The sequence below is a fragment of the Morone saxatilis genome, unplaced genomic scaffold, assembly GCF_004916995.1.
Source record: "Morone saxatilis isolate NCDOM2014 unplaced genomic scaffold, NCSU_SB_2.0 Contig23, whole genome shotgun sequence".
NCBI classification, from domain to species: Eukaryota; Metazoa; Chordata; class Actinopteri; family Moronidae; genus Morone; species Morone saxatilis.
In genome coordinates, this window is record NW_023339796.1 from 11,911,190 (window position 1) to 11,937,594 (window position 26,405).

Here is a 26,405-nt window from a genome sequence, read left to right on the forward strand (position 1 = left end):
CTGATAGTAATTTTTGTGGTTGTCCTTGTTGATTATTATTATTGAATATCTTCATAGCATCCTGGTGGTAGAGTCTAAACTCCTGCATCGTCAAGTCGTCTGCATCTACATTTCCACAGTCTGAATTTGCCTACAGGGCCTGGGGGAGATGTATTTAAGATTTGAAAAAGTAAGGCTGTCTGAAATCACATTTTACTGTGTGCCTCTTCTGCTGCAGTAAATAAGCACTGTTGAATTTGGTCCATGGGTGGAAAAAAATGACTGGAACTAAATATTTTTCTCACATGCTCCCAGCTTTGGCTTCAAGTGTGAAATATTCTGCTAGAAGATTGTTCTGAGATTCCAGCTGTCACAACTTATAGTCCAGGGATTTTCCATCAAGTACACACTGTGATGTACTGGATAGTGGATGAGCTGCATTGAAATTCACCTGCTGCAACTAAAATGGTTTGCCTTTTTCACTGCAGATATAATGGAAAACAAGCAAGCAGATTCAGATACAGGCGATTTTCTGCATGCCTGTTAAAGGCATTTTCATTGTTTTATCTCCTGGCTCAGTCAGAGGTCTGAAGTGATTGTTGATATCAAAGGCAGCTGCAACAACATGACCTTTTCTATTAGAGTATAGATAACTGCAGGGAAATTAATTTATTCGTATTGAATCAAATATACAAGTCCCATACACCTTATCCTGCGAAAATCCTTACCTTGCAGCATAAATCAGCTTATTGATGTCCTGCTGTTTTTTCCATGTGACCATGCTTCAGTATTGATTCACTCCGCTGTGAGACAAACTGTGCAGAGAAGTAGGTTCCCACAGGCAGTGGAAATACACACACATACAACACACACACAGACAGGTATACCATAACATATTAAAGAAAGTAACATGCAAAGCAAAGCAATTTAAAAGTATTTAAAGATATAAAAAGCATCATCTCTGCCTCAGAGTTGAGCCGTCTATTTTGACATCTCACGTGCACATCCACAACCCCTCATTTAACTTGATGGATGGTTCACTGAGCCTGCAGCATACTGTATAACCCTCACTGTAGGCACACAGAACCAGGTTATTGGTAACAAGGATATCAACAGCTTGGACTGATGTGGTGGCTGGAACTGTGACCGGAGAGATTTAATGTGCCCGTGTGTGGTGTCTGTCTGTAATTAGGAATTACACCTGACAGAAACCTGATTGATTTTGAACCTTAACCCTTCAAGCCTCTGAATGGAGATTTCACTCATTCATACAATGTATTCTCAAACATCGTATAGTGCTACTAATATTCAGTGGAATATCATAATAGCATCCTGAACAGTAACATATATGAAGACATCTGGCTGAGACTTGAAGTGCCACAGGCCCAGAAATAAAGGGAGTGAGATAAACCAAGGCCCTGGAGTTCCTAAGGTTTATCCTACATCCTTCAGTTATTCTGGAAAATTGTCTATTCCTGTTGCTTTTGTAATGGAACACAGTATAATCAGGAATGGGTAATGGTGTGTGTTTGTACAAGGCGCAACAGATTAGTAAAATGCCCAAAGAAAGGTTGTGAAGTTGTGGGCCAGTTGTCAGAGGCCACCTGAATGCTGCCTCCCCGCACTTCTGCAGTTAAAATGTTTTGTATGTCCTGTGGATTTTGCTGTATTGTGTGGTTTTTCGAATAGCGCTGATTAGCCATCTACCATCTTTGCTGGGCATGTGAGGAGAGCAGCTCATTATTCTGCCTGTGGTGTTTGCGTTGAAGCCCGTAGCTCCACTCCAGCTCTTAGGCCAAAGCTGCAGGGACTCTTCGTATGCGAGCAGCGGGGAGCAGCTGGAGAATGCAAGCTTTACCGCAACACAAGTGGCTGAGTTGTCGGCATCTGTCTGACAGAGAATGAGCTGTCTCTGGCGAATCTCTGGTTCCAACTGTGTCAGTACAAAATACATGTTTTATATGTGAAAGCTAAAATGCCATACATACATTTTAAAAATAAAACTCCACACTTGAAGGTCATCTTTCTTCAGCAATACCTAAATGCTTGAAATGTGATTATTTTTGCCAGTGTGTCTGTGCGTCAATGTAATTTAATGTGTGATATTGTTTTTCAGGACCTGGTGGGTAGTGCTCCGCCACAGAGAAACTGGAAAGGAATAGCCATCGCCCTGATGGTCATCCTCTTCATCTGTTCCCTGATTGTCACCTCTGTCATCCTGCTGACCCCTAGTATGTACAGTACTCAGACTCACAAACACACATACTATCATTCAAAAATTGCAATCTGCATGTGGATACTGGATCATTTTACATCTCAGATGTGCACAGTCACAGTCAGTGCAGGAAGTTGTATGCCCTTTATATAGGACAACAAAAATCAGGTCTGGGTGATGCATTGACACGAAGTGTGTAAAAGTACAATTACTCACATGAACAATGTTCTTTTCAGATTTTTGTTATAAAAAGTGGCCAGATGTGGCCAGGGATTGTTGTTGGAAGCTGCCTTTCGTTCTGGGTTTTGCTCGGTCATCATCGTATCGTGGCCAAAAGACAGTTGGTGCAAATATTCTTCCAGGCTGGAAACTTGGCGCCTGCAGTATAGATGCTGCTTGCACACTCTTCCCCCCTTTACTGAATCCCCACATTTAGAGCAGACTAATTGTAACAAAGGTATAAATGGCAAATGTAACAAAAAGTAAGGGTGTGGAGACCTCCAGCTGTGATTTACTTAAAGAGTAAAGTACATTTTAATACACTACAAGCTTCCCCTAATCTTAGCCATACTGTAGTTGGCATATGAAGAGAAGATAAAAATGTTGTCATTGAACATAAGCTAGGGTTTTAAAAAAGAATCCAAAATCCTTAAAGGCCTTGTCTGGCAATAAGGTTGCAGAATACATGTAGTTATAGATGAGCAGGGGACACAGTGCATCAAAGTCTCCATTTTAGATTCTTGGGGAAAAAGCTGAAATACTTGAAAATGCTCTACTTTGCAATCTCAAACAAAATCTGGGATCCCTACCAAATACTAATAATTTTTTCTTGGGACATGGCCTAATGTTCTACTAAACTTCACTGAAATCTGTTAAGCTTTTGAGACACTGTGATAACAAACAGGCAAACAAACAAGATTTAAATCATGATTTTCCTGGCAAAGGTAAAGGCGCTCAATATTCACTCACTCACACTCGCGCTGTTTTCTCTATCAGTATACATGTATTCTACACATAGCTTTGACTTTAAACTGTTAACAGCAAAACAGAGAAACTGGAAAGGAATAGCCATCGCCCTGCTGGTCATCCTCATCATCTATTCCCTGATTGTCACCTCCGTCATCCTTCTGACCCCTCGTATGTTCAGTAGTCAGACTCACAAACACACATACTATCATTCAAAGAGTACATTCCTCCATGGATGCACAATCCTCTTAACTGATGCTTCGAAAATTGTCAGGGCAAGACGTTGTATGCCCTTTATGTAGCACAACAAAAAGTAAGGGTGTTGAGACCTCCAGCTGTGACTTTAACAGTAAACCTCTGCAAACACTGCGCAATCATCTCCAACTGATTATTTTAAGATTTTAAGATTATTTTAAATATAGTGCTAGACAATCATGATATGACAAATGTTGCATATTATAAAATAGTAGTATAAGAAAAATAACAAAAAGTAAAGTACTAAAATACTATTTTGTGATGATAAGAAATCATTTTAAAAAACTCCTGGATCCTCACCAAAATGAATCACTGTTTCGTGAACCACGACCTAATGTTTGTAATGTGGAAAATATGTTAAAATGTTTGTCTGGATAGTGCTAGAAAATCATTGGATACAATGTGCCAGATTTTGCAGATGTTGCATATTGGATTCATGTGAAAATGCCTGAAATGTTTAAATATTCCCTATTTTACAACCCTGCTAAGAAACCTGGAACTTAAAAGCTACTCTTTATTGTGTGTGGGTTGTGGCCCAATGTTACACCAAAATTTGAGATTTCCTGCTAATAGACTTTCAAAGGCAAACAACTTATGCAAGGTATTCACATACACACGGACACCTGCACATCTGCATCAGTCTACGCATGATGGGCTTTAAATTCATCCACAACTCAGATAAAATCTCTTACCATCTCTTCTAATGCTTTTTTTCATCAAACAAGCTGCTATTTTAATTTGATAACCTTGTTTCAGGGGTCAAGGTTTTCCAGATGATACAGTTTCTCTGGTTGGTGATTGTGTACAGGTTTTACACAGAGGAGGGGTCATCGTCTTACTAGGTAATGGACCTTTTTATGTCTAATGCCATTTAGGCCTGTTGAATGGAGATTATTATGCAGTAATAGCTCCAGCCATTTGTCAGATTGGCACAGCATCACAGATACCATTTACCTCGTGTTGGAAATTAGTTTTCTCCTCTTAGTCTGCAGCTTCTTGCCAGACAAGAGAATTTTCACAACTTTTCAAGTCGATAAACACTTTAAGATGTCTGACATGGTATTTACACACTCAGATCTCTCCGCTCAGTCACAACGTGAAGCCTGCTGAAGAATCTGTCAGCACATTGTTTTGTACAGTTACACTGGGCTGTCAACCATCTTGACATCTTGTGTCTAACGGTTGTTTCCTGAGTAAATGTCTCCTAGAAGACAGTTAAAATGCATTGCTTTTCTCACATCCACACTAACTCACTTGTGTTTCCCCTGTTGTCTGCTCCACCTGCAGTTCATCTGTCAGCTTCAGATCTCATTTTGAGTTTTTGGGATGGAAGGAGTCGTCCCCCTGCTGCTGAAAACTAGGCAGGCAGATGTGAACTGATGCTCTCAGATCAATAGTGCAATACCAGGGGCCTCTTTCTTGTTTGTACCGTGTTCTAAATTGCTCTACCTACAGTAGTGAATAGTGGTTGGAGGTGCTTTCTCCAGAGATTGAAAAGGAGCATAATATAGTGAGTTGGTGACAGTCTCTCGTAGCCTGCAGCCCCCTGAGCTAAGCAACATGCTGATGTAAAAAGTCAAAAGATTTTCAGTTTTTCTGAAACTAGTAAATTTGAAGTGCTACTAAATCTCACAAGACTGAAGAACAACTTCTTAAGGTTTTCCTTGTAGCTATACGTGTAAGCTGCTACTTCATAATTAATATGTGCATGTTTATTTATCCTCTGGTAATGTACTTGACAGGTGAAGATGACAACGGCAATAAGACGAAAGTGACTCTAAAGGATGTTTTTGGTTCCGACCTTCACATCCATGACCCAGACGCTAAATGGCTCAACGGTGAGTGAACTGTTTGGCATTTAGCATCTGCCTCTCATGTCAAAACACAGAACATATCCAGACACATTATGACAGGCATCATTCATGACTCAGAAGATACCATCAGTATTAAGATCTGAACCACTGTCTTGAATTGTCCATATAGTTAAAGTGGTTGTTGTTAAGTTTAAAAAAAATAGCAGCTCTTATTTTTACCATAACTGTAATGATCCTCTTTCAACAATTAAATAGATGTTATGAAACATCATGTAAATGCACCTAAACTCAGTCTAGCTGTGATTCTTTTTTTGTTTCCATGGCAAACAAATGCACTGGTTTTCAAGCTCATCTTGTATGCATTACAAATACAGCATACCGTGTACTAGGCATTCAGTTAGATGGTCTAAATTGAACACATGTAAAATAGAACGGGTTTGCCGTGGCCTCTGTAACCTTGACAAAGTAGGGAGTAGGAAGCTGCCACCTGAGCTCATAAATGTTGGATCAGCTGACTCAGTGCCCCCTGGTGTTCGACAGGAAAAGTACTTGAAATATTTCTCTGCTTCTGCATGATAAACGGAATCAGTGATACTTTATTTTCTATGAGTAATTGGATTTTATTTTACACTGGGCAAAGGTCTGAATCAGTGATATTCTATGTTAGTACTAATACTAAAAAATAATTACACTTTTTGATAAGATCACTAAGTTATTTGTTCTTGAATCCTTCCTATTTATTAATAGTGAAGTGCTGTGAAGTGCGTAGTATAGGTGGCCGCAAAACAAGACTTTTTTTAAAAATGTGACAAACAAATCTTAACCCAAGGTCCACTTAATAGCTTTTCTGGGAGCTTTCAACCACATCTAACAGTTTCCCTGTCTGTGAATGGAGTTGCAAACTGAGCTAGCTGAAGCCCCAGATCAAAATAAAACTACTAAGTGAACCTTGAGTTAATAATGCACTGTCCAAACAACTGTTTCTATGGTGAAAAAGGAACTAAAATTCTTTTAGACTATTCCGTTCTGGTGTTTTTTCCTTCTCCAAGTATATACGTAATTGTAATTTAATTGACAAAATACACAGCTGTTCATCAATAGAAAAGTTATTATATTAAAGACTACTGTGTGTGTCAAACATATATATATATAGGATGTGTCAAATTTAGCTAAATAGTGATTTTATTGATTTTTTTTTCATCCCATCAATTTTCCTTGAAGCACTAAACATTATAGTCTCTGTTCATGCTGTATAAAATATATTTTAGATATGTGTTGTAAAATTGTCATGTTGTACCACTTTGTAGCTTTGTGAAGAAAAGTGACAGACGTATAGTTATTATGATCATCAATATTAGTTGCCATTATAAAAAATGTTTGTTGTCTTTGAACACTAGAAAGTAAACACATCTCTCGTAACAACCACACGGACACACTCACGTACAGACAGCTTATGCATGAACACTCCTGCTGACTTGTATTGTATTCATTTGAATGCGGATGTATCTATAAATAAATTCACATTATCACCTGCATGCATACTCACGTCTCTGACTTGTGTGACAGACACGTTACGACCTTACATCTGTCCTTTTGTTCTACTGTGCAGACTGTTCCCCTGATTACTTACATTACTGGCTAATTAGCATAAAATTAGTTAAGTTCCTGTGTTTCTGTGCCCGTCATTCATGACCATGATGAAAATGTCCTCAGCACCTGACGAAACCCCAGCAATCAATTGTGTGACATTGCATCTTGTCTGTTAAGTTAATGCAATCAACTCCCATTTGGTGCTAATGACCTTCTGATAAGAAACCCAATGGGACAACCTCACACTTCAGTAGTCCTCATCAATATTTTGTGGGCTTCATTCACAGCAGTGCGTAATTGATCCCCGTTGCTCTTTGATCACCGTTTGCCTCAGTAGTCTTTGGACTCACCTCTGAGTTTCTCACACAGACTCGGATACAAAGACAAAGGATTCAACCTTCAGACTGAGCTCTAAAACAAAGAACTGCTGCTGTCTGTTGCATTCATATTTTTGAGATATAACAGAATATAATATTGTCAAACAATGAAAGCAGCTCAATAAGAAACATCTATGGCTACATCTACTTACGAAAATCTACTTTGACTAGAGAAGAAATAAAAGAAACATTTGGTTACTAAGTCACCGTCACCTCTCTTTATGATTTGACATTTTCCAATTCAGCTTGTGTCCCTCATCATTAGAAAAAACAGGCAATAAAGTGGAACAGAACAAATTGTGCAGTTTCAAAGATTTTCTCTGTCGCTAACAGCTGTTACCAAATTCATTTGGCTAGTGTGCCTGAGCCAGGCAATGTAACGATCATATTCATTGAGCATTTATTTTGCCATTTTTTAAAGAAAAATTTTAACACAAGAGAACAGATTTGAGATATTTCTGAGGAAAGCCTTGATCCAATCTGATTCCTAAAAAGAGAGTGTTTGTGTTCCAGAGAGTTTAAAACCACCTAAGGAAAAGCTCCAAATGATAACAAATCATGCACAACAGTGTTAAATCCCATACCTTCAAAATGCTTTCAAAACACTGGCTCTTTTATTGCTAAGGTAACCAGAGAAAGCAATTCTTGCATTTGATGGGATCTTCTCATAAACGATGACAAGGACAACAGCAGTCCATTGGTAGACACACTATACTGAGTGCTAGCCTGAAGATTTGGGAAGATGTTTTGATTATGAAAGTGTGGCCTTTAGATGGACGTAGCAGTTTGCAAATTATCCAGCATTAAACAGAACAGCAAGAAGAACAACTGCGTGAATTCAGCAGCAATGTTTGCGAGTTAAGTTAGCAATTTAAATTATAACAGTTTTCAGCAAAAATGCTCTGAAAAGCAACTGTACACTAGACTACCTGCTCAGCACTAAACAACACACATACACAGTTAGAAACTAGGCAGTTAATAGAGCCAAATATTTCCCTGAAGAGTTGACCAAATAGAGCTAAAACTGAGTGAATATTGGACAGAAACCAACTCAAAATGAACACTAATGGTGTTTAAATAAGTGACTGTTAGCTAATGAGTTAGCCAGCTTATATTATCAGCTTAAAAGGTGATAATATGTCAACACTGTGTTCACAGAAATCTATTGGTGTAGGTTTAGTAGCATTTTGGCATCCTCAAGATAATTAATAAAGATTAAGGAGGAGGACAGGATACTATAATGACGGTATATAGTAATCTTGAAATAGAAACTCTGTGCTGGGACAGTTTCCACCATCTCCTTCTTTTTCTATTTGTCATTTACAGACTATACGCTGCTGTATCGTACAAGAGATGGAGACGTTGTCAAGGTTGATGTTGACACAAAGAATATAACTGTTATTGTGCCCAAACAGAAGTTTGTGAGTATCGTCTTATTCCAGCATTGTATATACTTCAAGAGCAGTACCCTCTACTGCTACTACACTGGGTGTGTTACGACTGCGAGTTTGTTTTTGATCCCAACCAGGACAGTTCCAGAGCTGCCAAGTACCAAGTGTCTCCAGACATGCAACACGTGTTGTTTGCCTTTGAAGTCAAACCGGTGAGAAACTCTCTGAGTGCTACCTTGCACCGTATAATTTACGAAAGTTGTCCTTCTTTGACTGTGATGCCGTTTGTTTCCGCAGATCTACCAACACTCCTATTTGGCCAAGTACATTATTTGCAGCCTTGAGACACAGTAAGATTCACTTCTGTCATCTTATTCCTCTCACATTGTGATCTGTGAGTGGACAGTGATATGCCCTCAGCCTGACCTCATACAGCCCCATTTACCTGCTTTTGCTGCCACTTTGTGGGAATGCATTTAAGTTCAATTTAGTTTTGTGCGCTACATTCAGCCTGGCCTGTTTTTAGCCTTTCATCCATCTATGTCTGCTTATTTCCCCACTGTTCTGTATTTGTAGTGAGCCAAGCAAAGTCAGCTTGTGCTATAAAAAGCATGTGGACGATTGATGAAGCCTACAGTGAGGGAACAAGCCAAAAAACACATGACTACCTTGCACTGACTATGCATTTGTATTCAGATATATGCTGTGCATTGTACATGTAGTGTATGTACAGACAAATACTGCATTGATTCTTACATGTGTCGTCTCCACAGGCAAACTTGGCCTCTGAACCCCCCTGAAGTGCATGAAGCTGTCCTGCAGTTTGCTGGATGGGGACCCCGAGGCCAGCAGCTGGTAAGGAGGCCGTACCCTCGAGATTACACTCACTGAGTACTGGCACACTGGTGGAGATCTGTCAGCATCAGCCTAGCATCACAGACGAGGAACAGTAATGATTTATGATTTGCCACAGTAGAACAGATCAATGTTGTGGCAGTAAGAGGTTTATGTGAACTGTGATGACCGCTTTTAGGGTTCCAGGGTGAACTCTCCTTGCTTTGACCTCCATCAATGTCTCTGTGAAGCCAAATCATTTTTAATTTCACAACATCGTGACAATACATGAGCTGGTGAGAGCCACAGTGGCAGATGGTATCTCGGTGGCACAACCCGGGGCTTGGGCAGTCTGGGGTTGCTGGGGAGGGAGAAACACATGGCACTGACTAAAGTGTGTGTGTGTGTGAGCGTGTGTGCGTCACTTGCCACATTTGGAGACAGATTTAGTTAAATGCAGCAGTTGATTGGAGACAGTTTGTCCAGTTGGGCAAACAAAACTGTTCCCTTCAATTTGGCTTTATCGCAGGTCAATTTGGCATTTCAGCTCAATCCCTTTTTCATTGTACAGTGGTATGATGCCTCTTTAAGCTGTATTTTTACAAATTAAAATGTTTTTGAAGCTTAAGAATAAGATAAGAATTCAGAAATTGTTTTAGAGTAAAGCTTGCTAAACTAGTCCTTGGATTCAGTATAGTCCTATCCAAAATGTGACTTATTTTTGCTTATTTTCTAGCCATTTTCACAGCTGCACAGGACAATTAGTTAGAATAGTTCAAGCTGTTATAAATTCAGCAGTAGACTGAACTATTTGATGAATTTAATAAAACATAATTTTCAAGTTTTAAATGTACTTCACTGGAGGTCAGCAACACGTTGTGGCCAGTCTGAAATTCTTTTGATCATGGAAACTACAAGTACTGAACATTCACATGACCTGCGATTGATGAAAAATATGCAAATGTCTGACTGATTATGATTGAACATATTTTTCAGTGTGTTTATAACATTTCTGATGCAAAACCCAGACTGCATCAAAAAACATGAATACTAAGATTTGTCCAGTGTACGTTCAAGGACCGCTAGTGGCTGGAGGCATTACGACACTCATCCACCAGGTGTTAAGTAGTTCGACAGCCACAATGTCTGCAATGGGAGTAGGTTTGGGTAGATGGAGCGGGGCAGTGAAATCTGATGGCAGTTGTGACCATGATGACAAAGGCCCTTAATATAGTGGTGATTTTACCCCAAACAATGTGGTTTTCCGAAACCTGACAAAGTTGTTTTTGTGCACCGGACGACATGTTTCTTTATTACACTGAACATGGGCACTGATGTTTGTTTTGGGTCGATCCGATATACGCTGTCCTGTTGCTGTATATACTTGTTAATACACCAAATATGTATTAATTCGCAGCTGAAAATAGTCCCCAAACAAATAGTACAAAAGTAACAGTTTGGAAATAGTAACAAAGTACTATTTATTCCTATTTGAGTGTTAGGGTTAGTTAGTAAAAGCTACCCAGTGTTTCAGCAAATGATTTAGCCTTTTAAACAGTTAATATTTGTGATCTGTGAAGATTTATATCTCCTGTAGAAACCAAGGGGTTTGGAGTTAACTGCCACAGGTAGGGTAGGGAAGTCAGAGAGAATTAAGAGACAACTAAAACACTGTTAGTTTTAATCTTTTCATGCAATTTGTTGACAATAAAAATAATGGCAGTCTTATCCTTTAATAAGCTTACAAGTGCTACTGACCCAAGTACTGATAATCTTTAGTATTATTCTCTCTCCACTTTAGTTTTTTTTTTCTTACCTTGTTGACTTTAAATTAGTTTGGATTGTGGCGCTAAGACAACAGACAGCCCTGTGTTTCATCAGCTATTACTTCAAATCTTTCTCTTCCTCCATAATTGCTCTTATCGTATAACTTGCTTAAATTACAGATACATTGCTGTGAGAGAATATTAACATTTCAAGTGTGCAATGAGACTTTGCCTGCTGAGGGAAGAAAGCAGATTAATTTGAATATGGTAATAGTGTACCTGATTGTTCCTTCCGCAATGCTGTTACTGTAGCTCTGCGTTTGATTTAATGAACAGCTGAGGTTATGCGAGAAAAATGAGATGAGCTCCCGTCTTTTGTCTCTGTCTGACCTGGTGATGTCGGACTTGTTTTCTTTTTTTTCTCCCTCATGGTTTCTGAATATAATGATTTTCCACGTTTATCGGAATTGGAGTAATTTATCATCAAGTTCTTCATCAGTACATAAAGATGAGAGGTGTGCGTGAGTGTTTGTGGCGGTGCGGCTGTGTGCAGTGAAGCATCAGATGTACAGTGAGAGGTGAAGGCAGATGAATCCTGAGACGCTCCCCTCATTAAACAGCGAGCAATTACTCTACCGTGACAAAGCAATCAGTGAGGCTGGGTCAAAACACACACACACACACACACACACACACACACACATACATACATATACAACTGAGAAAGAGGTTATATTGACACAAAAGAGGAGGGGGAAGAAGAAAGGGGAAAAAGTTAAATGAAAATGAAAAGTAAAAAGGTTCTGTGAGAAAATAGCAATATAACCCTCGAACTAAAAACACACATGTACATACACTCACACACAAAAATAAGAAACCCTGCTGCTAGAGCTTCATATGTACCTTTGATGTTTCCACTTTCATCCGTCCACCCTTTTGAAATGACTCTTTCATAACCTGCTTATTGTCTATTTTCTCTCATCCAAATCCCTTGAAGATTGAAAAGTCAGTCAAGTCGAGTGTGAGTGAGCGTAAATTAAGAGATTGCCCCTGCTTTACAAATCATTCCAGTCTTCAGAGGCCATTCAGGATCATTTATGTCTAAATGCTATAATGGGTTCTTTGGTGACAATTAGTACCTTGAACTTAGAGACTTAATACATCTCTGGGAATCTTTTCCTTAATATCATGATGTTGAGTCGAGGTTTCGAGGTTGAGTTTTGAAGCAACTTTGGCTAAGGTGTAGTTCATAATAATTGCAATACTGAGAATTAAATTTTTATGTAACTCTTTGAAAGCTGCCTATGATTTTCGTTATGTCCCGTGGCGGTTTTGCAGCATTCACCAACCACCAGCTTCCTTTGCTTTACACAGCCCTGCATTGATCTGTTTTCCTCAGATGTTGATCCCACAATATAAAACTTAGATTTTCTCAACAGCCGCCATAGATCAGAGAGCAAGGAGAAGCATCTTTCTCCTTTTTGATTCTTGTGCTGGCGATTTGAGGCTTAGATTGAAGTGAAGAGCTTTCAGCTGACAGCCCAGTCACACCAACTCGGCCCGAGCGTCAGATACAAATCAGTCCCGCATTCATCTCCCTCATATTGGCACCAGGCAGAAGCAGCGAAAGCAAAGGAATGGATTGACAGAGGGTTTTAAGTGTCACACACTCATCTGCCAGCAGTGTGTCTTAATTCCTTCAGGCAATGCCATCGTTGGCGCTGAGGGCTTAAATCAGCAGTCTAACCTGCAGTTTAGCTCAGCCGTCGCACACCCCCAGCAGACAACATAATGTCTCAGTAAACACAGGGGGGAAATGGTGTGCTTGTGCATGACTTCAAGGATACGCGCGTGTGTGTGTGTCTGCCTGCGAGGCCTCAGCCAGCTCCAGCGCCTTGATTAGCAATAGAAAGGGTTTCATACTGCTTTGGAGAGGAATTCAGCACGAACTGTAATTAGGCAAATATCCGTTAATACAGTGCTTAAGGCAGGTGTTGACTGAGACTGCATTAGCTAAGTGTCATTGAGTGGGAGGCTGTGTTTCTATCTGGATTAAGAAGTCATGTTGTGATAAGAAGCCACAGGTGGGTTTGGCATAAAGGCTCATACTGTAGATAGAAAGATGTGAGACAGAGCTTTCCACTGCACTACAGCGGCACACATAACGATTCTAGGCTACAGTACATATAGAGCTACAGAGACTAAAGATGGTTCTCCCCTCCGCATTTCTCTGTCCAGATCTTCATATTTGAAAACAACATCTACTACAGATCGACAGTAGACAGCCGATCGCTCCGCCTGGTTTCCACTGGTAAAGAAGGAGTCGTCTTCAACGGCCTTGCTGACTGGCTGTATGAAGGTAAGACGACTACAAACACAGCCCAGAATGATATCATGTCCATCACTGACCATGCTGCAAATAGTGGACCTAGGACAGAAGTCATTACTTGGTTACCTGAGCAATACATGTGATCATAGAGCGTCTTATTTCAAAACCCATGGGCATTTACATGCTATTGTAAAACCCTTTGACTCTTCTTGGTAAGGCTTTGGAGCCTGGCAGGGATTTAAGGTTGAGCAGTGATGTTGGGTGATAAGGCTCAGAGAACCTTTTCTTTTCAGACCTCGCTTTGTGCTTCGAGGGGCACTGTCATGTAGAAACATTAAAAGGCCTTACCCGAACTGTCACAAAGCACACTATTGTCTAAAATATCATTGTAGGATTTCCCCTAAACCTGCATTAACTGATATGTGGTAACCTGAAGGCAGCAGAAACAAAGCTGTAAGCACAACACTGATATATTCTTATCTTTTAAATTGATACAGTGAATGTGTTAGCAAACACAGCAGACTGTTTTGTGCTGAGCAGGTAGTGTACAGTCGGTTTGAGAACAGTGAGACTGAAATGAAAGAGTAAAGCTGAGGGCCTGAAAACCAAAACAATAAGCTGAGAGAAGTTCAATGCTCTGTAGATCTGACTGGAAATACCAAATGTGGCGATAAATCTCTGCAGGCTTTGTGACTACCACTACAAGTAGCCATCTGATCCATTGTTGAAAAAGAAATATTGATTCCAGCCTCCTTAATTGAATCTACGGTGCTCAGAGCAAAACCAAGAAAAACCTACCGGTACTCAACCATATGTGTGTCCTTTTAGGCTAGTTATATACAAACCTTAGGACACATAGTGTATTTAAACAACTAAATTTAAAGACCATTTTAAATCCAACCTTGTGACACCACCCCCACCTGGAGGCTTGGTTGGATGTTTGTGAACATGATTCCATTTGAAAGATCACAGCTGGCTACGTTTCAGTGCCCCTCCTTCTCTAGACTTCCCATAGCTTGTCTTTGTGTTCAGGCAATTTTAATTAATTCATGTCTGCAGTGCTGCAATCTCACTCAGCAGATGTTCAAAAGCCATCATACTTGTAATTAAATATGAGGCATTTTCTGATTACTGCATATGTGAGACAGACATTCCAATTACATACCACTTGGATATGGCTTTTGTTTACAGATGCACTGCCATGTTTGAGATTAGTTTCTCCACTGTGCATTCATTTATAATAAAATGTAGGTTTTTTGTTTAGTGAGTGTAGACTTCTGTTTTCAGAATTGCTATAATTATTAATTTGTGATTTATTCTGATGGTGGTTTTGGATAATAATTACAGTGTAATTCTATAATGTAATGCAAAATGGCAGTTATTATGAGAGGAATTCTGTTACAGTGCGTGAACTGCTTCAGGGTCGGCTCTAATCAGTTTTTCCATTAATAGGATTATTTCTTTGTTGTAGACACAGAACATGACATGAAAGAAGTAATCCATTTTCAGTGCCAAAGAAAGATTTGTCTTGTCATGTTTTCCTGCCATGTTTCATGGATTTATCAGTGGATAACCAAAACAGAGAGTATGCAGTTTTGGTCTTGTTCAGGTGAGAACAAGGTTGAGGTTTGAAAAGAGTAGTTTGAATATAGTTCAAGGTGAGGCTGCCTCATTTCTCTCAGGCATTTAGTGTTCTGCAGTCAAACATCTTCAGCCTTGAGTGAGAGAATTTAAACTTTATTGTGAGCAGCAAATGTTTCAATCACAGTATTGTTAGTAGTCTGTTTTCAAGGAGTAAAATTGGTGATTTTAGGTGACTAGTATCTGGAGCCACACATTCAATTTAAAAAAGAATTTCTGCTGCATCAATGACTTTCTAAGAAAGTCTCTAAAACTCAAACATTTCCTTTAAAGTTACACTTACACAGCTTTACATTCTGAGAACCAGAACATGTTTACACATACATTTAGGATCTGTTTGTTGCAAAAGATAAACTATATCATGCAGATATTGTTGAAATATTCAAACAAAAATGCCACATGAATCAAATACTGAAAACTTCAGTCCATCATCATCAGATAATTTTTCTGAAACATTGAGATCCTAACATTTGAAATACAGTCCTGTGGGTTTATTTTGCCCAATGCATGGCCCAAAAACAGTAAACAAAACAATAATTATCTATGAAGCTTTGATGTTGGTCAGAGCTAATGATTATTCCTCAGTTGTCATAAGAACGCATCAATATACACGTGAGCTCTAACTTTGATCAAGAGATTAAAGATAGCCATGGGGGTGAATGTTTCCTGTAGAGCTGTGCATTTGGAAGATATGAAAGAAATGTGGGTTTCTTTGAGTCTGTGCATGTGCCCTTTTCCCAGCTGATGCAGGTTTAGACGTCTGTATGTTCGCCTCATACAGCAGTGACTGTCATACAGAGAACATCACAGACGATCCACCCAAACGCTGACTCGTCAAAGTGGATGTGCGAGGGCAAGAAACACAAAAACATCTTTTTGTAGCATTGTTATTGGAGTTATCTTTTTGCCATGTATATATTGCGGATATGCAGTTTATGTTGAATGACAACAGAAGAATCGTCTTTAAAGAGCAACAGGCCAGGAGTCTATTATATGCGCCAACCTTTATAGAATAATGGATGATCCATGTGTGTTGTGCTCTTCCTGGGTTATAGAAGAAACTGTGCTGCATTGCAACAAACTAGTTGGCTTCAGAGTTAAAACTCAATCAAATGTTAAGTATTCAATGCTGAATGGTGCCCTTTACCCACTGTCACCCTATTCCACCAGGCTTCACCCTGTGCATTCACAGCAAAGTGAAAAAATAATGATAGCCTGACTACATCAAAGATAACAAATCACAAAGTACATCAAGGTTGAGCTGATCATTTTTGTCAGGAAGAGGCTGGATCTCCATATGTAGGTACAGTAGAGCGTGTACTGTGTGCTTTACATAGAGCTCTTCTGCCCCCTGCTGGACGACAGTCACTGCTGAAAAAGGAAAACTCATCGGGGCGGGGAAGTGTTCATATTCTGAAATTGCAAGCAGAGCAAGTACAAAAAACAAAAACCTTAAACAATGGAGCCAGGCCTGGCAAAGAAAGCTGTATTTATATTGCATTTTCTAATGGTAGGGGGGGAAAAAACTCAACTCAAGGAAGAAAGGGGATGAAAAATGTCTGGAATCACCTGTACATATGCAATCCTGGATGAATGAAGATAGCTACATTACTGATAACTACTGTAATAATACATCTATAGTGATTCATATAAATTGCCATTGTGTGATCTGTGCCAAGTTTCACATTTTTGGATTCCCAGCTGTTAAAACTGAATATGAGTAATTAATTTATTTTTCCTCAGTGAGTGAATGGGGACCATAAATCACACATGCTATAAATATTAAACTAGTGTGTCTGTTCAAATGGTGACATATTGGAGACGTCTTTATCAGTGTCAGAATATTAAGTACATATTAAACACCAACTATAATAGAAAAGCTGCAGATAGAGTAATGAAAACCTTTTTATGTGAAGCCTTTTAGGGACTTGATAGTGTCGTAGCACTTTAGGTGTCAGGAGCCAAACATTAAATTTTTTTATGAATTTGACTATTTTCTCCCAGAATAACTTTAGGACAAAGTCAGTCAAAGTCAAGGTAGAATTTATTAATTCATTCTCTCCATAAACAGTATTCATTATACGGTGGGACAAATTGTGTTCCCTCTGTACTTCAGTGTACATATAATAAAAACAAACACAAGCATTCTTCACAGTGTGTGTATTATCTGTTTTTTCTGTTTTACAGAGGAGATCCTGCAGACCCACATAGCCCACTGGTGGTCTCCAGACGGGCTGCGTCTGGCCTACATGACCATCAACGACACACTTGTGCCAAAGATGGAAATTCCCTTTTTTACAGGAACGCCTTACCCCGCCAGTTTGGAGTATCACTATCCAAAGGCAAGTCTCCAGCCACACAGTCTCACAACTATTCTTAAGTGGCTATAAGCGATATATATAATGTATTAACTGACAATGTGAAAGAGGTCATATGTAGTCAGAGGTGGGAAGTCAGTAGTTTTTAGGTATGTGTACATTACTTGACAACGTCGATGTAAGAGACTAAATAGACAAAAGAGGGAGACTCAGCCCTAACTGAAGTTTAAGTTAGCTTGCACAGACACAGCCAGTAGAAATATCCTTCAGAGAAACCTGCCTGTTTTTCACTTCACTGAGTTCACTGAGTAAAGAATGTGGGTAATTTTGCCACCTCTGCTTGGAGCAATGACACTACAGACAATTATCACATGAATCGACAGAGTTATAGCGAGTTTCAGCTTATTACTTAGTGACTATGCTGATTTGGTTCCCTCTCACTGCTCTCTTAGTGTCATTTTCGGCAGGGGCAGATTTAGAGGGGTGGCATGGGGTGGTAGCTGCCACCCCTAACAAATATCTGGTCACCTCAGCTGCCACCCTAGTTTGATGTCAAATGCTGTCAAATTTAAGACATTAATTTAGAAAACTGTCTTAAAAACAGAAATGAATATAATGATCTGTTTTGGCCACGGTTTAGAAGTGATCGGCTTAAGTTCAACAAAAAAAGACATGTATTTGGAAAAATGTCTGACAATTTGTAACACAATGATGTAATGTGTTTGAGTTGAAATATCTTCATTTCGGGTCTTTTCTAAGCCAATGTTGATATATGTGAATATTTGCGATTAAACATTCAACATATATTTCTACTACCCGTGTCTCCATGCCACCTTTTTGCCACTCCATGAATATTTCTCTAGATGTGCCCCCAGGTTTTCACCCACAGCAGGCAGCTGTTTTCAGTGAAATACCTCTAAAAATCCCACTGTTCACTACCTGCTCATCACCAGGTTAGCAGCAGACAGACACAGTTAGTGACTAGCTGGTAAACAGTGTGTTAAAGTGTATTTAACAGCTAAAGAGCCACATATTTCCCTCCGGAGTTGGTAGAGACCAAAAACCGCACTAAAAGAGAGTGAATATTGGAGTTGCATTGGCCAGGTGGCCACAAAAAGCTAATAAATTAGAGTGTTGCTCTGTAACTGCTGGACCTGTAGTAGTCCCAGTTTGTGCCTCTCATGCATTAGTATACAGTCGGACTACAGAGGTAAGCATCAGTTTGTTTAGACCTGTTAATTATCTTTTAGAGAAACTGATGGTTACCTTCTTTGATCCAAACTTATATTAATAATTACACAAACTGGGTCAACTGAATGTGTAAATAAGCAACTGGTCTCTGACATATTGATGTTGTGATGCATTTAATTGTCTCTGAAGACAATAAAAAGACAATTCCACACTGTCTTAAACTGAAATCCAGTCTGGCCTATCTAATTTCCTGTTGGCCCTTGCAGGCTGGAGAGGAAAACCCTGTAGTGCACCTGTCAGTGGTGAGCCTCAACGGTCCCCTGCACACCGTGGTGATGAAGAAACCTGATGACCCTCGGATAGGGTGAGTGACAGACCAACAACGCACTATTGTGTACAAAGTATCAGGCAACAAAACTAGGCCTGGAGCATTTTCTCAAGGTAGCTGAGACAGAGATGTCATGTGATGTATTCTCACCCTCTGGTTTTTCAGGAGGGAATATTATATCACCATGGTGAAATGGGCCACAAGCACCAAACTGGCTGTCAACTGGCTGAACAGAGCCCAAAACAACTCTATCCTGACACTGTGTGAGGCTACAACTGGAGTCTGTATTAAGGTGAAATCTGCTGTTACTGTATTTTGTGTTTGTATAAATCTGGTGACATTCTGTGATTTTCATACTGTCAGCAAATCGCATGAATAGACCAAACCCTACTAACAGGTATCACCTGTGTAGCTGAAACCTGACATCATTTATTTCTTTGTCTTCTTCTATTTATCAAAATCTATTAAAAACAGTGAGCCACACTGTTGCACTAAGCGATGTTCCTTCATTACAAGGTAATGTTCGCTAAAAAAATACACACTCATTGACTGTGACAACACGACTGAACAATAACTAGCACAGTACGGGCTTTCATCTTTCCATCTTATCCATTTCTGCCTTTCGTACCTTCTTACCGTTTGGTAATAGCGAACGCATATTGATGATGCTTTGCATCTAAAAATGCCAGGATAAAAGAAAAGCACCACATTATGTATGGTTCAAGAATCTATCTTTATATAGTAATCTAGTACTCGTTTAATTTACTTCAGTTTTATTTATATAGTGCCAAATCATAAAAGCAGTTCTATCAGGGCACATTTTGTGAAATACTCACTCTCTTGCCTTTCCATTTAATAGTCCAGCGCATAAAATTGGATAGGAAAATTGTCGTTTTTACACTTTTACACTTTGTTAAATAGTGTGATTTAGAGGTGCTGGTAGGTGTATTTTGTTACCTTTGGACAGAGCCAGGCTAGCTGTTTCTCCCTATTTCCAGTAATGCTAAGCTATGCTAACCAGCTTCTGGTTGTATCCTTATATTAAACAAAAACTGGTATTATTGTAGGAACGAATGGGCTTAGGGCTGAGTGCCATCAACACTTTATGGAAGTCAGAATGTATTTAAAGACCGACCAACATACTGTTGTTTTGTGTCTTTTCATATGATGTGTTGACAGAAACGTAAATATAGAATATCTCCAGACTAACTTAATTTTTATGTAATTTGTAACGTTTTAACATTTGACTTATACTCTCATACTTGTTATTCTCAGAAACATGAGGATGAGAGTGAGAGCTGGCTGCACAGACAGGTATGTGATGAAAACACTGCCTCCCTGTTGTTGTGTAGCCATTAGTAAAAAAAACAGACTGTGTTTGCTCCGTGTGTCTGAGCTTGAACAAGTAAATAACAGGAAATCAAGAAGCCTTGCAGGCACGTTTCGGGCCGCAAACTTCATTTACACACGCAGGTGTTTTTCTCTCCTCTCTGCAGAATGAAGCACCATTCTTTTCCCAAGACGGACACAAGTTCTTCTTCACCAGAGCAATCCCTCAGGGTGGGAGAGGAAAGTTTTTTCACATCTCTATGTCCACCTCTATGGTAAACAATTACATAATTATCCTTATAATATAGAATATTTGTGTTGAAGGATTTAGTAAAATGTGTTTAATGTTTAATTTTATTCTAGCCTAACACTAGCACAGACATACTTCAGTCCCTGACCTCTGGAGACTGGGATGTCACCAGCATCTTGGCCTACAAACATCAAAGGAACCTCATGTAAGATATTCTGATGCTTTTGCATGCACATTTTTTTTTAAAGCCAGTGCTACAAAATCCTTATTTTGTTAATTGAGGGTAATGTTTGGATATTTTCCAGATACTTTCTAAGCACAGAGGACGACCCCAAACGACGGCACTTGTACAGGTAGGATTTTATTATAGGTTACGAGTACTTCTTTCTTTACTGCAAGTGCTATTTAAGGTATTTAATGATACTTAACTCTGTTCCACAGTGCTGACACAATCCCCCCATTCAACCGCTGCTGCCTGTCTTGTGAGTTCAACTGCGGATATGTGGACGTTTCATTCAGCCACAACATGCAGTACTTCTTACTCTACTGTAAAGGTGAGCGTCCTCGACCTTGAATCCCTCAAGTCAAGGCTCTTTTTTATAACGGCAGACTAAGAGTGTTTTTACATCCCAGCACTCCTGAGAATGAAAGTCTTCTGTTCAGTAGAATGCGAAATTGAATTAGCGCCCCATGTCAGGTTGAGAGCTTCTATCGAACTGGACATTAGCAGATAACCTCAAACCACGACTGGATCCCTCTGATTAGCCACAGAAATGAACGTCTTGTCTGACTGCATGCCAACAGTCATGCGAGCAATGCTGAGCTGCTGGCAGAGAGTGTGTGTGGCTTTCTTCTTTTAGTATTTTTCACATAAAAATGAGACCTAGTGGTTAGCATTGTATTGTTGTTGTGTTCCTCAGAGATAGTCTGTCATTGGTTTTTTTGTTTCTTTGCCCTAGTGGCTTCAACACTGGGGCAAAACATTGCGGTTGCTATGGAGGTTGATTTGTTTAGGGGGTTCACTCCAGAGAGGAAAAGTGCCAGTGGCTTTCTTCATTAATTGGATCTTTGGAGAGTAGCTCCATTGTGAAATAATAAGCTGCTTCCTCATGGGACGGAAGTAGATTATTAACTAGAGCTGGCTGAGAGGGCTGTTTCTGAAGTCTGCTTAAGATGAGACAGGGAGATGCTTCTGGTGCAGAGAAATATTGGGTTTCATAGGGTTCATTACTGGTATGGTTGAGGTATTTGAGCCTCTCGTCAGTGCCTTGTTACATGAAATTTAAATTATCTTGCTTATCAAATTAACTTCTATTGTATCTTTCCTGCTAACGTTTTTCTTTTCCCTGAACTGTTCTGTGTAGGTCCAAATGTACCTAGTGTGACTATCTATAGCACCAAGGACAAAGAGAGTGAGTGTCCTCCACCTGCATCACCACGTTCAACAAAATTGCTGAATTCTCCGCAAATACGCTGTCATTGATAAACAGATTTGTCAGCGAGGAATTGTAACAAATAAAACCTGTTCAATCTGTTTATTTTCAGAGGTGTTTGACGTGGAGTTGAATGAAAAGGTAACAAAAAAGTGTGACGAATTGCAGATGCCCAAAGTGGAGAACAAGACCATCATCATAGACGACTACAGTATGTGCCCATGCTCACGTCAAATGACCAGACACACTATTACCTATGTGTACATCCTAATGGCATCACACATCCCTTTAACCGTGTCCTATCTGTTGTAGCTCTGACAATGCAGATTCTAAAGCCAGCTGGATTCGTAGAGACAGCCCATTACCCCTTACTGCTGCTAGTGTAAGTATGAATACATCTGTTTTTATACCACAAAGCAAAAAATGTCATATATATAATATAATATATACATACATATTTCCCATAATGAAATTCAAAAGCGTCTTTTGCTGGATTCTGCCTGCCTGGTAAAAGCCTGTCTTTAAAACTGCCCACAGTTTGTAATGTAGGCTATCTTTTAGGAAATAATAGTCTCAAAGATAACCCTGAGATAAGAGATGTTTATGTATGAAATCGTTTTCTTCCCCTTTAATATTTCTTTATGTAACTGATTGTTCTATGAAACCATGAAAAATAGTTTTAAAAATGCCTGTCACAATTGCTAAGGGTTCAAGGTGCAGAAGTTTCTTCTACTGATTTATTTGATAGGTTAGGTCAACTCTATGGTTGTTGTTCTAATTTGTACATTTTTCATTTTGATGTCAAACCCTCTATTTGTCCACTTATGAAAAATCATCCTCTTAACAAGATTCCCATCAAATATTAATCATCAAATATTAAATGTTTCCATCTTTATAATGTCCAAAATGACTGTGGTTTGTTCATTTGTTCCTCTGTATACACAGGGACGGTACACCCGGCGGGCAGATGGTATCGGAGCAGTTCCGGGTGGACTGGGCCACAGTTCTGGTCAGCAGCTTCAACACTATCGTCATCCGCTTTGACGGCCACGGCAGTGGCTTCCAGGGCACCAACTTTCTCCACAAAATCAGAAGGAAACTGGGGAAACTAGAGGAGAGGGACCAGCTGGAGGCACTCAGGTTAGACTTCTGCTTTAACTGAAAGCGTGACAGTAGCCAAGGCCCCAAAACACTGTGTTTAATCAGTTTTATTTCATTTTTAGGTTCATATCCAAAGAGCCTTACATCGACAAGACTCGAATGGGAGTTTATGGAAAGGTAAGGAGAACACATGCTCAAAGAAGCTCCTGAGATTCATTTTTAATTTTGATTTCAGTTAACTTTCTTGCTTTTATAGAGACACAGCAACTGCCTCACATGGGGATTATTATCAAGTATAATTAATTAGGCTTCTTGATGTTTATCTGTGGTCCCGCTTCCTTTGTTCAGGCTTATGGAGGATATTTAGCCACGATGCTTCTGAGCTCTGAGGAGTTTACCCAACTTAAATGTGGAACAGCAGTCTCCCCCATCACAGATTTCGAATTATATGGTATACCTTTCCAGACATTTTTTTTAATCTATGGATGTCTTAAAGATGTCAAGCTCTTGTGTAAAGGCTCCAATCTTTCTAACTCAGTTTTTTCTTTTCCAAATCACAGCATCTGCATTTTCAGAACGATACCTCGGCCCAAAGACAGATTCCCGAGTATATATGGTAAAGTTTGAAAGTTTCAGTCTCTTTATGATGTTTAGCTGAAGTGGACAGAGTTGTGGGTCATCATTAAGAAGCTGTTGATGACATAAATGGTTGAATTTCCTCTCTCTCTCTTTACCTCAGATGGCAAATTTAGCACACAGAGCGGGTCAGCTTCTGCAGAAGCAGTATTTGATAATTCACCCAACTGCTGACGGTAACAGACTTATGTTTTATATAGTATTTCTCAATACTGCAGTGAGTTAAACACTAATTACTTAAATGTGATCAGACCCTAATGAATCACTCCTTCCTTATATTCTCCACTGTCTCCACTACTACAGAAAAGGTTCACTTCCAGCACACGGCCAAATTTATCAATCATTTAATCAGCGAGAAGGCCAATTACACTCTACAGGTGAGCTGCAGTCTCTGAAATCACTGCTGCTGCAAATGTCCCTATAACTGTGATAGTCTATTAATATGTTACTGATATTATGGTGAGAGCTCTAATTTCTCAGAAGGAGATTATTCTAGTGCTGAAATAATTGATTTGATTAATCAACTTGTATGTTTTGATATATCATTTTATTTTAAAGGATAGGTTCACATTTCAAGTATTTCTTTAATCAACACTCAAATGCCCATGTGTACATTGAAACAGTTTATTGTTCACTGGCACTGTAATCATTCAGCTTCTCCATATTGGCTGTGAATAGATTACTAACTAACATGAGTCATGTAAGTAATGGGGGACAAAATCCACAAAAAAAAACGTCTTAAGTTATTTATCAAGTTTCAGAATTGTTTCAGATTAATATTATCGGCAAACCATTTTAACTCCAATAACAATGTTGTTGAAGTCGCTGATTCCAGCTATACAAGTTTTGGATTGTTGGTCAAACAAGTAATCACCTTGCTTGGCTCTGGAAAATATTAAGGGGCATTTCTCACATTTTATGATGTTATAATGGTTAATCAATTAACAAAAGAATAAAAAAGATGACTTGATAATTAAAATATTGTCAGGAGCAGCTGTATATTAATCCATGTCTGGGTATTTATCAACAGATCTACCCGGATGAGGGACACTTCTTCCACAGCGATGGGACACAGCAGCACCTGAGCCAATCCCTTGTCAACTTCTTTGAGGAGTGTTTCCGGGTGCCGGAGGTACTGACAGAAGAAAAGCAGGAAGAGGACGACAGTTAAACCTCCGAGCAGCCCCCGGCCAGCTACTACTACAGCACAATATGCAACAGATCTTTCTAACCCAATCAACCCACACCACCTGCTGACCACTCTGGTTTTAGCTCCACTCTGAAGTGCAGAACCTGCATGTGCAACAGGGCCTCAGCCTAACCCCCCTCTCCTGCTGCAGGCAAAGAAACCAGTCAGAAAGATGAAATAAGTCTCAGATATGAAACAGTCATATCTCCCTCTGCTATTGGAATATATGGACTAGCACTCCCTCTGGTGGACAAATAGAGGATACACATAATGTCCATTGAGCAATGCGCCTCCATTCCAAACCAGGCACATTAATCGAGCGCTTTGTTGCACAAAATATCCCCTGTGAAGATCGTTATGTTGAGATTTAACTTTTGAGAGGCTGCCAGTTTCTGATAACCTTGCCGACCAACTTACTGATTATTGTGTTCATTAGTATGATTACTACTACTTGTTTCTCAGATTTTCTCTGTTCAGTGTCGTGTCTATGAGTGGATGTCTGGCTGCATCAGTCTTTAGTTGCTTTACAAAACGAGGGCATAATGTTTAACTTGTGTTGTACTCCAAAAAACAGTGTCTATACAAAAATGGTATGAAATCATATTTTCCCTCCTCATATTTCTGAATTGAACTCTTGTTCTTTTAGTCACTGTGCCTTACTGTGGGTGAAATCTTCATGTTAGGAGCCCACGTCACGCTGAAAATCAGTAAATATGGATAGGCCTTGGATAAACTGTGTATTCCATTGATAACTCAAAACCAGATCATGAATTCATTTTGCTGAAACGATAGCCAGTTATTATTGGGGGAAGTTTAAATCACAAGGTATGGCACATTTTATCTCAAAACATGGGAAGAACTGAATACAAAATAATTGTATGTCTGCTTGAAAGATGGTATTATACTGACAAAAATGTAGTTTGCAAATACCGTTCTTGATATTTACCTTCCAAACTGGCATACTGGTGAATTAACTATGCTGAACTTTCATTATTTTGTGAATTACTTTGTGTGTTAAATGGCTTGACTCTCTTCCCATGTCACTTCTATCAGTATTGTCAGTGGTTTCTAGTCAGCTGATGTACAAAGTGTATAAATCTTATATTGTTTAAGTCTTTATGTTGTATGTGCAACTTGTATATAAAGCATTTTGAAATGTATCTTTTAGTTGGCCTTGTTTACTTTACATCACTTTGGTGTGTAACCAACAAAGTATGTGACTGCCCTGTGGAAGCTAAGAAGTAACTGAATACGTGATAGGCCTTTTTCACGGCAGTCATTCAAACTTCATCACAGGTGTTACTAATAACATTAACAATGGCTTGGAGTGTCCCAGTATATTGTGACAGTGACCCCGCATGCACAATAGCAGGACCCTAAAAACTGAAGCAGCTAAATGGAATTCAGCCATCGTTAACGTTATCAGTAGCACCGGTGCTTTTCCTACTGTGACATCTCAAACTTAAAATGTAT

The 26,405-nt window shown here is 39.3% G+C and overlaps 1 protein-coding gene across 1 annotated transcript in view; it reads left to right on the plus strand.

The window, feature by feature from the left end:
• The window catches only part of LOC118334497 (dipeptidyl aminopeptidase-like protein 6), a 36,592-nt gene extending 10,439 nt beyond the window's left edge, over positions 1-26,153 (plus strand). Inside the window, exons 3-28 of the mRNA XM_035670418.1 lie at positions 1,756-1,868; positions 2,096-2,210; positions 5,158-5,253; positions 8,523-8,617; positions 8,725-8,799; positions 8,885-8,937; positions 9,361-9,442; positions 13,426-13,546; positions 17,345-17,499; positions 18,933-19,030; positions 19,160-19,286; positions 20,270-20,308; positions 20,491-20,598; positions 20,687-20,778; positions 20,879-20,926; positions 21,015-21,127; positions 21,938-21,985; positions 22,119-22,217; positions 22,319-22,388; positions 22,952-23,146; positions 23,230-23,284; positions 23,456-23,558; positions 23,668-23,723; positions 23,847-23,919; positions 24,047-24,120; positions 24,774-26,153. Of these exons, the coding sequence (XP_035526311.1) occupies positions 1,756-1,868; positions 2,096-2,210; positions 5,158-5,253; positions 8,523-8,617; positions 8,725-8,799; positions 8,885-8,937; positions 9,361-9,442; positions 13,426-13,546; positions 17,345-17,499; positions 18,933-19,030; positions 19,160-19,286; positions 20,270-20,308; positions 20,491-20,598; positions 20,687-20,778; positions 20,879-20,926; positions 21,015-21,127; positions 21,938-21,985; positions 22,119-22,217; positions 22,319-22,388; positions 22,952-23,146; positions 23,230-23,284; positions 23,456-23,558; positions 23,668-23,723; positions 23,847-23,919; positions 24,047-24,120; positions 24,774-24,914 (2,444 nt within the window). The 3' untranslated portion in view covers positions 24,915-26,153. The remainder of the gene's footprint in view (positions 1-1,755; positions 1,869-2,095; positions 2,211-5,157; positions 5,254-8,522; positions 8,618-8,724; positions 8,800-8,884; positions 8,938-9,360; positions 9,443-13,425; positions 13,547-17,344; positions 17,500-18,932; positions 19,031-19,159; positions 19,287-20,269; positions 20,309-20,490; positions 20,599-20,686; positions 20,779-20,878; positions 20,927-21,014; positions 21,128-21,937; positions 21,986-22,118; positions 22,218-22,318; positions 22,389-22,951; positions 23,147-23,229; positions 23,285-23,455; positions 23,559-23,667; positions 23,724-23,846; positions 23,920-24,046; positions 24,121-24,773) is intronic.
• Positions 26,154-26,405: the final 252 nt, after the last annotated feature.